This window comes from Girardinichthys multiradiatus, chromosome 13, assembly GCF_021462225.1.
Source record: "Girardinichthys multiradiatus isolate DD_20200921_A chromosome 13, DD_fGirMul_XY1, whole genome shotgun sequence".
Lineage (NCBI taxonomy): Eukaryota > Metazoa > Chordata > Actinopteri > Cyprinodontiformes > Goodeidae > Girardinichthys > Girardinichthys multiradiatus.
This window is the reverse complement of record NC_061806.1, coordinates 36,915,260-36,928,122: the sequence shown is the minus strand read 5'-3', so window position 1 is coordinate 36,928,122 and position 12,863 is coordinate 36,915,260. Positions and strand designations below refer to the sequence as shown.

Here is a 12,863-nt window from a genome sequence, read left to right as displayed (position 1 = left end):
ATAAAACTATGACACCGCCCCCCGGTTAATCGGATCAAATTTGTTTATCATCTCCAGGGCTTCGTGTTTTGGTTAGAGTTCCAAAATTTGATATGTTTTTACTAACATAGTCCCTGATCTGTAGAAAACAAAAGAAACTTGACCAAGGAACATCATATACAGAGCACAGCTGAGCAAAAGATGCAAAGATACCATCAATATATAGATCCCCTATCGCACGGATACCTTTCATTCCCCACATCTGGAAAACAGCGTCGCTGAGACCTGGAACAAAGGAATGGTTTTCACAAATGGGGGCATCAAAGTAGACTGTCGGAGTTTTTATATAATTCTGTATCTGCTTCCAGATTCTTATAGTATTGCCAATAACAAAATTATTATTATAAAGTGTTTTTCTCATTTTAATAGGACTATTAAGGAGGGCAATCAGGGACATATTGTGACAATGCAGTCGTTCTAAGGATAACCAGGCTGGACAAGCATTGTTGGATGAGTGCGGGCCTTCTTCCACCATGCCATAATGGATAAGTGAGCTGCCTAGTAATATAATTTGAAATCTGGCAAGGAGAATCCACCTTTTGTTTTTGGTTTACATAAGTGTTTTTTGGAGATTCTGACATTCTTATAGTCCCAAATAAAGGGGACAATAATGGAGTCTAACTGTTTGAAGTATGACATACCTATCAAACATGGAACAAAATGGAATAAATGAAGAAACCGTGGCAATACCACCATTTTAATAGCATTAATCCTACCAGCCATAGATAGAGGGAGAGTCTTCCAAACATCAATATTCTGCTTAAGTTGTAAGATTTTATTCTGCCAATTCAATTGTAGAATCTTCTCTGGTCTCCTCGTTATCGTCCAAAAGAACATTTTCACAGCAGCTTGGTTGTGCTTTTATTTTGAATGTCCGGTAAGTGTAATAAGTAAATAATTGCCAACTGTTGTTTGGTTAAAGTAGTTCGAGTTCTGGTCCTCAGTGAAACATAAATTGAAAGAATTTAATTTAAAAATATTTATTTATTATTTTTTTATAGCATATTTCTGTTTTGATTTGACATACCTTTTACACTTTCTTATGGAAATGAAACAGCCAACAGTCTATCACAGCCTCTACAGAAAATGCGAAGTGTGATTTAACGTTTGGACCACTTTTTAAAAGTTATAACAGTATGCATACTACTGCACATCTTGAAATGAGGTTCTTGATATTTCTATATATAAAAAAAGCTTGATTAACATATTTAAAAAAGAACAAAGTTATTGAGTCCCTCACCTAATTACTCAGCATAAATCAACCCACCATCTACTACTCTATTCTGGCTACCTTGGACAAAGAGAAGATAAAGATAAGCAGTTATTATTTGCTTTATTAGGTTTCCCTCTGTTCTGCATTGATGGGAGAGATTATGTCATCAGTCACATTTGGCAAGCGCCCTGGTTGAAGGTGAATCCTGGCTCTGAAGGCATGTTGGGAGCAATGTATCCTGGCACACAGCTGTAGTCTGGGTTTGGCAGCTCACTTTCGAAGCAGCTCCACCGAGCGTCTCCTTTGTACTCACAGCACTCATATACCATTGTTTTGGTGGAAAATTCTTCCACACAGAACTGAGAGAGGGCTTTTTTCCACTGTGAAGAAGAAAACAAAAATTATTGCCATATAGCTGAAGTGAGATTTTCATGCTCACCAAAACTTCAAGAAAATCTCCGGAATCATTTTTCTTTAAACATTGTTCTTGATCATTTCCTTGAAAAGTGTATCTAGGCATGTGCAGAAAAAGACGTCATCCTCAAATTGATTTTAGTTGCCTGTATTTTTTTAGTGTTTAACTTTTTAACTGTAAGACAGTGCTGTCTCTACACAGGACAGACAAAGAGTTTAAATTTAAATTCTACAGCCCTTTCTTAATACCACCCAGTCATATAAAACAAATGGTTCCCATTTGCTTACGCAAACCTATGAATAAACCAAGTATAACATAGCTTAATTGTTCTGAAAATTGTATTTAGCACCAACAAAGGGATAACTGTAGAGGATGATGTATCTCTTAGGTGGAGTGAGTATTTTGCTGGATATTTTAAGATTTCTTTCTGAATACATGGTCTAAAACCTTTTCTTTTGACCAGGTCAGTTACAAGGACAGGAAGGCTGACTACTTGGAAGCAAAATATAAACATATACAAATGGTAGACAACAGCAATGCTCTTTTAATGATATAATAAATATAAAGTGTGAGCTCTTATCCCTAGATTTATCAGTCGTAGATAGTAAAACGGACACCACTCATCTGGTACTTACAGCTTGTTGGGCACAGCACAGTTTTTGTGCTTCTGGCTTGGTACAGCACAAACTGTACCATGACTCCAGGCGGTTGATGGCCATTCCACAGAAGCGGAAATGGCTACCACCGGACCGAGGGAAGAAGCTTGGAAGGTATCTGGAACGGCAATGACCCTTCTGGCAGATGGCACCAAGATTCAGAGAAGTGGGAGCGGCAGGTGGAAACGGGACATCTGCGTTGGTCAGGGAGCTTCTCGTTGTCTCTGAGAAACAGAAGATAAGGCAACAAAAAGACTGAAGGCTGTGAAGATGTGAGATTGCATTTGGTTAAAATGATTAAGAAGTCTTAAAGAGGTTACCTCCCTGATCAGAACCCAGAAGAGCTATCAGCGCAATCATCAAAAAGCCAATTGGGCCTCCAGTTGAAGTCATGGCTGTAGGATGTTGTCGTGCGAGCCTCAGTTTGGTAAGGTAGGTTCTCTCGAACTAGATCTGTAATGGGATCTAGTTCGAGAGACCAATTTATATGTATGCGGGAGAAGGATTTGCATGCAGGAAGAAAATTCTGGAAGGGTAAAATGGGAGTGAAATGCAGAAAAGTGGTTTCCGTACTGGGTGGTAGGGGGGGCAACATGTTGTTAGAAGCTGAAGATACAAACAAGTCAGTCTAAATAAGAGCTGTTTTTGCTGGTGTTTTCAAGGTCACTCAGAAAAGTCTCCATATGTAGAGGATGTAAACAAGCCCACTATTATAAATAATAGCGTGAGACACCCTTAAGGAAAACATTTCTGATCTAGTGAAAAAACTGTTAGGATTGATTGTGGCTTTGTTACACAGTACAACTGAGCATTGGAGGGTAACTTCTATAGGATTTAAAGGCAAAATGTTCCAAATTCAAAGCAGGCAGACAACACATTGCAGACACCTTCATTGGCCACTTTATTAGGTACACATTGATAATACCTGGTTGAACACACTTTTTTACTCAGAGCTCCCTCAACTATTCATGTCACGGATTCAGAAAGATGTAATAAACATTCCTCAGAGATTTTGGGCCATACTGACATAAAGCATTATGCAGTTGCTGCAGATTTGTCAGCTGCACATCTTTGAATCTCTTGTTCCACCACACCCCAAAGGTGGTAAAGTGGATTAAGATCTGGTGAAAGCAGTGTTCAAAACCCCAGTTTGAGATGATTTGTTTTGTTGGAAGTAGCTAACAAAAGATGGGTAAATTGTGATCCCAACAGGATTAACATGGTCAGCAATAATATTTAGCTAGGTTGTGGTGCTTAAACGATAACCAGTTGGTACTAAGGGCCAGAGTGGGCAAATAAAATATCCTTCACTACTTTTACATTACTACAACCAGTCTGAACATTTACGACAAAGCAGGATAGGCAGGATGCTTTCATTGCTGCTGAAGCCCATTGACTTCAAAGATTGATGATGGTGCATTCATAGATGGTGTTCAGCAAATGCATGGTGGTTGTAACAAGTAATTATTTGAGCTACTTTCGCCTTTAAATCATCAAATACCAGTCTACTTCATCTCCTCTGACTTCTGATATCAGCAAGTAATTTAAGTCCAAACAACTGGTTCTTGCTGGGTGTTTTCTGGTTTTTGGACCGTTCTCTGGAAACCTAAGAGATGTTTGTGCATGAAAATCCTAGATCAAAATTTTTTGAACTATTCAGACCAGCTTGTTTGGCACCAACAACCATGCCACATTAAAATCCACGTTAATTCCCTATTATGATGCTTGGCTTGAACCTCAGTAAGCCATCTTACAATGTCTTGATGTCTACATACATTGAATTGCTGCCATGTGATTGGCTGATTTGCTATTTTTGTTGACTAGGAATTGAACTGAACATGTGGGTCAATTTTGGGGCTGGTGAGTGTATAATAAACAATAAAGTGTTTGCTATTGTGTTATTTACCCGTATGACCCATAAGGAGACATAAACCACATTGATCTGAAAAACTAGAGAAACCCAAAAAACTGGAACACCCTTGAACACCCTATGATTTAGAAGAAAAGCTGAACAGAGGTTCTGTACTGTAGTTTTTTACCTAACACATTGTCTCTAAATGCAAAGAGTTTTCTTGTTATTTGGCACTTTCAAATGTTTATCACTGACACAAAGCTGCATGTAACTGTAAAACAAACAAAAAGTACTGTACAAGGCAGGTTTCATTTTCTGTTGTGTTCCTTATCATTGTGAAGTCCTATCAGTTGTACAGAAAAACTCATCTCAGTTAAATTGATGGCTGCTAAAAATAACTGAAGAAAACCCCTGGAAGAATACATCTTCTCGCACATTCACATTCAGGCTCCAAATACTCAAATCATTGCACCGGCTGTAATAATTTGCCATTTTGGCATATATGAATACAGGAGTAGGCTCATTCAATAGATTGCAAATATGCATTGGTGTTTCTACTGAGAAAGATAACATTTACACATTTGGCACATGCAAATTAATAATTTAGCAAATGCCACCAGTATCATGATTGGTGGCTAAAGGACAGTCACTTAAGGTAAGGTAAGGGAAGGTAAGGTAAGTTTATTTATAAAGCGCTTTTCAGTAACGAGACACTCAAAGCGCTGTACATACAATTACAATACAATCACAAAGAACACAGAAAAACAAATCAAATGCTAAGAAATCAAAAAATCTATGAATCCTTCTGAGAAATCTAAAAATCTCTGGTCAATATTACAATGATACAGATAACATTAATAATCCTTTGGGTTTTACTGGTAAGAGCTGGTTCTAAACCAATCTTTCTAAAGAGGTAATTATATCATTAAGTCCTCTATGTAGGGGAAAGCATCTTGTGCTAAGAAGTCTCATCATTCCACTGAATTCTAACTAGTGAAGCTGAGTCACTGGTACAAAACAGCTTTAATCCACATTTTCAGGTGCTAATGATATATTGCTTTTACTGGTGCTGAAGTTGAACTAAGAAATCTAATTAAAAAAGCTGGGTCATTGGTGTAAGAGCAGCTAAAGTCCAAGTTACTAATAATGTTTGGTTTTCGCTGGTAAAATCTATGAAAAGTAATGAAATCACACATTTAGGTAAAGTAAGATAGGAGGAAAAAATATCATATTTCAGACTCTATTCTGCTAAGAATAGAGTCTGAAACAGTACAAAAAACCTCAGCAGGGGTAAGCAACACACACATAAGTAGGGCTTCAGCAAGGGTACGGTGGAATCTTGAGGGTGCGAATATATAAGTCTGAGTGTGTTTGAAGAATTAGACTGTCAACACTGATAGAAGTGCCAATGTCCTTGAGAAGAGAGGTGGAAGTTTTATCAATTGGCCGCATTGTCCTATCAGCACACAGCTGGTAGGGGAGTGCTGGGGAAGAGCGTCGTGTTTATATAACATCCAGGAGACATTTTGTTGATAGCCAGTTAGTAGAAGTTGCCAAGGCCACATTGGGGCGCCAGATTTAGAAAAACAATAAATGTTGTGGTTCAGGCAGTTGTGAATTTCCAACCACCTTAAGAGTTTTACTGGTATGTCTCAATTGTGAATCCAAATAGCCAAATTTCTGGTACTTTTCCGCAGATCTGGAGCGTACAACTTCTCCAAGATTATATCCTTTAACCTCTGAGTCCAACCACTGCCAGGCTGTAATTCTGTTCAAGAATCGTGTCCAGCTTGCAATTCTGCTCTCTTAACATTTCAGTCTGAGTGTTGATCGCTCTACAGACACCATCTAACATCGCAGGAAGCTTTGGAAAGCTTTGAACAGCCGCCCATGTTTTGCGAATCACTCGATAAGCCAGGTAACCACCAACTCCAAAAAGCAGAAATCCTGTTATCAAAGTCCAAATATACACATTTTCTACGTCCGCGACCGACATCGTAGTCAGGCACACAATCTTCCACTGCTGCCAAGAATCCATTGTGTTTCCAGAGAAGAATGTCCCGCCTGGACAAGACTGTCTCCTTTACCCTGTCTTCCCATAGGAAAAAAAAAAATTTGACCAATTATGTTGAGCGTCCAGCTGACCAAATCCACGATTTACAAGTTTGGAGGATATGCAAAGCGAGGCTCTGAGAAAAATACAGACAAAAGCAGAAGCAGGGATCAGCAGGGAGGGAGGGAGAGAAAATGCGTGTGTCTTCCACCGAGAGCAAAAAGCACTTATTTTTCATAAGATATGGCAGCATAAACTTCTTTTTAATGTTGAATTACTATTTTAAAGAATGTCATACATGAAAAATAATCCAGTAAAAACCAAAGTATTTATTTGGTTATTTTTAACGTACAAATTAGCATTTAGCTTTTAAGATTGGTTACCTGCTACAGGAAGCTAGCCAGGAAGCTGGTTTATGATCTAATTATATATTGTTTGAACCAATAGCAACAATTTTGGTGGATAATTATCGTAGTAAATGTGTTTAGTGGTTTTAGGTATTGCGGTTGTTAATTAGGTTGCTTTAAATTTTGTGATTAGGAGTGGGCATGATAAAAGTGGCCTACAAGCAAATTTACGCTGAGTGGTTGGAGAGATGTTGCTAATATTCAAAGTTAATGACGTCAAAATCTGAACCAGGTTCACCCTATCTGAATGTTTTCACATTAAGAAAATTTTCATCTATTATTCTTTTCTAGGATAAGAATTTGAAAAACGGCTTTCGGTCGTTTGCTTGAGTTGGCAGACTGACTTTTTGCAGCTGGAAAACTAATGTAGTCTGACTGCTGCCAGTGGTTGTTTTTGATATGGGCGGTATGGATTTGCTCTCCAGGGTGGCTTTCTGTTCCTGGCATAGCCAGTTAAAATAATCTTTCAGTAACCCTCTAACCAAGTTTTCTACTGCTTACTTGAAGATCCAATTAAGAGAGATTTGGCAGTTGTACACAGTGTAAAGACAGCAAGAAAATATGGCTGTGCACTATGGGGCGTTGAAGGGACTGATGACACTAGAATTTAAGGGCGATTTCACTGTTTCTCAAGGGATCTGTAAATTTTGATCAAAACACAGTTAGGAATGTATGAAACCTTTATTTTCTTTGTAAAAATACAAGTGTAAAATTCACAATGTATAGACAGGTCAAAACTGGACTGAATTAAGTAAATTTTGTTTGAACATAGCAGTAATTTGTAAATCCAATAAAAAAAATAAAAATCTAACTCTCTCAAAAATAAAGTTAAAATCCATTCTCATCATATTTTCACATATCATAAAGGAAGTGAATTCCTTTCAGTTCATTGCTGGACTGTTGAACAACAATGATTTTTTTCTTTCTTGAATTTCTTTTCTGCTGCAAGAAATATCAGCTATTTCAATTAACTGCATTTTCCTTTGTGACACAGGTTACTGTGACTGAAAATCAATTGTTGAGCAATGCAAATAATGCACAAATATTGCTCTTATCTACCTTGTTGGTAAAAAATAATTAGGTATATCAGTAGGCTACGAAACAACAACAACAACACAAGTTTCTCCAACTAAATAAGCCAAATGCTCTTACCAATAATGGATTATTGACTCCACTTTAGATCTCTCTAGAGAAACCAAACTCTTTTTTTTTTTTTTGCGCAGTAATATTAGAAAGCTGTCGTGTACTGTGAGCTTTAAAAGATAACTGTCAAAGTTGGCTTTGTGGGGAAAAAAGACATTTTACACAGAGACTAAATTATTATGTCTACTTAGAAAAAGTTCTTGAGCAGTCCATCGACTATTGAAGGACAGCAATACAATTATTCAGGAAAATAGAGAGAAAATTTTTATTTTGGCCTAACTGAAATTACCTTAAACTGGTAGCTGCCTGTTTTGGAGCACAGTGATCATGTGAAGCACAGCACGTCTCAGGCATGTTTGCATCCTGTTTTCATTGTAAGCTTCAAGAAAGTGAAAAAGGTCAACTAACACTTCTCGTGCAAATGTTGTAAGCATGAATAGACACAATTTTAAATTAGGTATGAAATTTTAAAAACTGTGCCTTATCTTTGCAGTGTGGACAAAGTGAGGGAGAAACGTGATGCAGATATGCATGTTCATCAAAGCTAGTCTCATTCCTTTCCCAAAACACCAAAAAAGATCCAGTAAATTCCTTTTCACTGTCTACTGAAACTGGATGAGTAAGTGTTTTCTATTGTCAGTGAATGGTTTGGACTCCAAAATATGCTAAAAATGTGGTTCCTTGTTGTTATCTACAAGCTCTGTGGGTGGAACAAGGCTGCACTGGCTGAAGTTAAGTCTCAGTTTTTCCACTCCCTAAAGTTCAGTCATAAGAAAATGTTCCGCTGTCTGCATTAACCTGAAAGGAGTGTTGATTTATTGAAGCTCCTATTTTTAACTATTGACCATGTGTGTTTTTTTGTTTTTTTTGTTTTTTTACAACTGATTATTAACAATAAGTGCTCTGCAGCTTTTAACACATTTTGTCCAAATAAAAACTTTTCTGGAGAGCTGTGAGCAAAGACAACTTTGTAGGGTTACAAAAAAGCATGGATCCTTTGAAGGAAACTCTGAAGCAATTAGGGGCAGTTTTAAACAATTTTCCCAGTTCTGCAGCTCCTTGATTCCTCGCTCGCTCGCTCGTTGTCTTCCGCTTTATCCGGGACCGGGTCGTGGGGACAGCAGACTCAGCAGAGACGCCCAGACGTCCCTCTCTCCAGGCACCTCCTCCAGCTCATCCAGGGAGAGCCCAAGGTGTTCCCAGGCCAGCCGAGAGACCTAGTCCCTCCAGCGCGTCCTGGGCCGTCCCCTGAACCTCCTCCCGGTGGGACGTGCCTGGAACACCTCCTGAGGAAGGCGTCCAGGAGACATCTGGTATAGATGCCCGAGCCACCTCAATTGGCTCCTCTCGATGTGGAGGAGCAGCAGCTCTACTCCAAGCCCCTCCCGGATGGCCGAGCTCCTCACCCTATCTCTAAGGGAGTGCCCAGCCACCCTACGGAGGAAGCTCATTTCAGCCGCTTGTATCCGGGATCTCGTTCTTTCGGTCATGACCCAAAGTTCATGGCCATAGGTGAGGGTAGGAACGTAGACCGACCGGTAAATCGAGAGCTTCGCTTTTCGGCTCAGCTCTCTCTTCACCACAACGGACCGGCACAGCGACCCATTACTGCGGCAGCCACACCGATCCGTCTGTCGATTTCCCGCTCCATTCTTCCCTCACACTTGAACAAGCACGGGCCGCAGCACGCTTGGCCTCACGGTACCCGTCAACCGCCTCAGGAGTCCCACAAGCCAACCACGGCCGATAGGACTCCTTCTTCAGCTTGACAGCATCCCTTACTGCCGGTGTCCACCACCGGGTTCTGGGATTGCCGCCGTGACAGGCACCGCAGACCTTGCGGCCGCAGCTACGGGCAGCAGCATTGACAATAAATGCGGAGAACATGGTCCACTCAGACTCTATGTCTCCAACATCCCCCAGAATCTGGTCAAAGCTCTCCCGGAGGTGGGAGTTGAATACATCTCTGGCCGAGGGCTGCGCCGGGCATTCCCAGCAGACCCTCACTATGTGCTTGGGCCTGCCAAGTCTGTCCGGCTTTCTCCTCCTCCAGCGGATCCAACTCACCACCAGGTGGTGATCAGTGGAAAGCTCAGCCCCTCTCTTCACCCGAGTGTCCAAAGCATGCGGCCGAAGTTCTGATGATACGACAACAAAGTCGATCATCGACCTCCTGCCTAGGGTGTCCTGGTGCCAAGTGCACTGATGGACACCCTTATGTTTGAACATGGTGTTCATTATGGACAATCCGTGACTAGCACAGAAGTCCAATAACAAAACACCACTCGGATTCAGACCGGGGAGGCCATTCCTCCCGATCATGCCTCTCCAGGTGTCACTGTCGTTTCCCACGTGGGCGTTGTAGTCCCCCAGCAGAATAATGGAGTCCCCGGGAGGGGCACTATCCAGCACCCCCAACAGGGACACCAAGAAGGCCGGGTACTTCGCACTAATGCTCGGCCCGTAGGCCGAAACGACAGTCATAGACCTATCCCCAACCCGAAGGCGCAGGGATGCAACCCTCTCATCCACTGGGGTAAACCCCAACACGAGACGGCTGAGCTGGGGGGCAACAAGCAAACCCACACCAGCCCGCCGCCTCTCCCCGTGGGCCACTCCAGAGTAGAAGAGAGTCCAACCCCTCTCAAGGAGATGGGTTCCAGAGCCCACGCTGTGCGTGGAGGTGAGCCTGACTGTTTCTAGTCGATATCTCTAGACCTCCTGCACAAGCTCTGGCTCCTTCCCCCCCAGCGAGGTGACATCCATGTCCCTAGAGCCAGCCTAAGCATCCAGGGATCGGGCTGCTGAGGTCTCCACCTTCGTCCGCCACCCAATCCTCTTTGCACTGGTCCCTCACGGTTCCCCCTGCAGGTGGTGGGCCCACTGGGGGATGGCCTCGCGTCTCTCATTCGGGCTTGGCCCGGCCGGGTCCCGCAAGTAGCAACCCGGCCACCAGGCGCTCTCTGGCGAGTCCCGACCCCAAGCCTGGCTCCAGGGTGGGACCCCGGCTCCGCCATACCGGGCGACGTCACGTGCCTCTATATAATAGTCCTCATGAAGGATCCTTGAACTGCTCTTTGTCTGACCCGTCACCTAGAGCCTGTTTGCCATGGGAGACCCTACCAGGGGCATTTAAGCCCCAGACAACATAGCCTCTAGGATCATTTGAGCACTCAAACCCCTCCACTACGTTAAGGTGGCGGTTCAAGGAGGGGCTCCTTGATTCCATGTTTCAATATTTACTTTTTTTGGTCATATTTCTGCAAAGTAGTTTATCCATATGCATTAAATTCATATCTCCTTCCCCTATTTGCTCTGTCAGTATGGTTCTTTCCATTTTGATTACATTTAGTTTCCTTTAATATGTTTCTAAAAGCTCTGTTTTTGAGTTTGTGCCCTGGAGTTGTGTTGTTGGTAAATATTTTCTCTAGAGCTCCTCAGTTACTTTTATGTTGTCTCCAGATCACCATGTTTCATATTTCTCCGTACTTTCTACATACTCCTGAATTTTCTTTGGGTAAATGCTGGTGCAGCAGCCGTTTGTTTCTTCAGTGTTTTCGACATGTGTGCAGAAAGTGTTTTTTGTATTTTCATAGTAATGACTTTAAAAACTCCATATCATTACAGAGCCTGGCTGCTGGACTGGATGGTCCTTCTCCTTTTTGCTGACTTCACTTCTTTCAACAAAGATTTAGAAAACTGATTCGTCCATCCACAATCTATGTTCCTACTGTGTGATTGTCCATCCATTTGGCTAACATAGGCCTTCTTCTGCTCTGCACAGGTAAGTTTGTGAACGTAACTCTGTAATGCAGAGCCTCAAAAAGGTTTCCCAGATTTATCCCTTGATCATGTTTCTATTAGCAAGCATAAAATGTCCAGCTTATACTTGCTTCCAGAAATACCTCCAGATTGCTTGAATGGTTTCATGCCACTCTGCAGATTGAGAAATAAGCAAATCCCTTCCATATTTTTAGTCCAGTGATTTTTCTCACAGATTTGTAATCTGACAGGAAATCCTCTAAATATCTTTGCTCTTTCATGGAGTGAGTTTTAGCTTAAGATCATAAAGTTAGGTATCAACAGACATCACTTGTTTTTAATAATGCTCCAACTTTTTTGTGGGAGGATGGGTGGGGTTGTTGTAGTCTAAAATGTAAGAACAGACCTATTACACATAAAAAGCTAAAATACAACATTACTCTTACTAAAGCTTCATGCTTTCTGCAGTTAAACAGTGTTTTGAAACTGGTTTTAATTATTTTTTGTCATTGTTATTTATACAACTCAAATGATTCCTGTTTCATTGTGTTGTGTATGAATTACCAGTCACATCAAATTCAAATCTGTGAAAACTAAAGCAGATTTCCACACTCTAAGTGCTTTTCTTTTTCATTTGGAATATAACTTTGAAAATACCCTTTCTTCTTGGTTTTTCATCACCTCCTTTTGGGGGCGCTATCATCAGGCTCCATGCCACCTCATCTCTCGTATCCCTTTCTGTCACGCCAACAATCCTTCTTAATTACTTCCATGGAAATACTCCACCTGTACTCTTCTTCACCTCCATTGCACCTCATGTAGTTTTGGACGGTTGACCCCAGGTTCTTTAACTCCCCCTCTTTCTGTACCTCTGCTCCTGGCAGCTTTACTGTTCTACCTGTTTCCCTCTCATTCACACATGGTTCTGTAGTTTTGACAAAATCAGCTAAGCTTAATATGTCTCAGAACTCTAAAATATAGTACACACTGTATTTGCTTTCCAGGTAGCCTGCAAGATGTTTGCCAAAGTTTCTGCATGTTTTACTAGATGTAACATTCACACACAGCATAATCTCTCTGATGGTTTCATCTTTAGCGACTAGATTTTCTCCTATACTAGTTCTGTTAGATTTTTCCTTAGGTTCCTCTGTCTGGTTAATTAGTTCTCCCTCCTTTAGCTGCGCGCCCTGACCTGGAGACTGGGTTGCCCAGGTTGCGGTTCTCAGAGACTCCGTCACTTGCGTTGAGCGGACGTAAGAGGAAGATGGCGGTAGGAGCTTTAACTTTTGGCGGATTGCATAAACTGTACACTGAATGTAGCTC

At 41.4% G+C, this 12,863-nt stretch overlaps 1 protein-coding gene across 1 annotated transcript; it reads right to left on the bottom strand.

The window, feature by feature from the left end:
- Positions 1 to 1,091: 1,091 nt before the first annotated feature.
- ecm1a (extracellular matrix protein 1a) lies at positions 1,092 to 4,194 on the bottom strand. The gene is made up of 3 exons (XM_047384708.1): positions 2,644 to 4,194; positions 2,303 to 2,547; positions 1,092 to 1,632 (listed from the first exon to the last, which is right to left on the bottom strand). Exons 1-3 carry the CDS (start codon positions 2,714 to 2,716, stop codon positions 1,423 to 1,425), a joined length of 528 nt encoding a protein of 175 aa, XP_047240664.1. The 5' UTR covers positions 2,717 to 4,194; the 3' UTR covers positions 1,092 to 1,422.
- Positions 4,195 to 12,863: the final 8,669 nt, after the last annotated feature.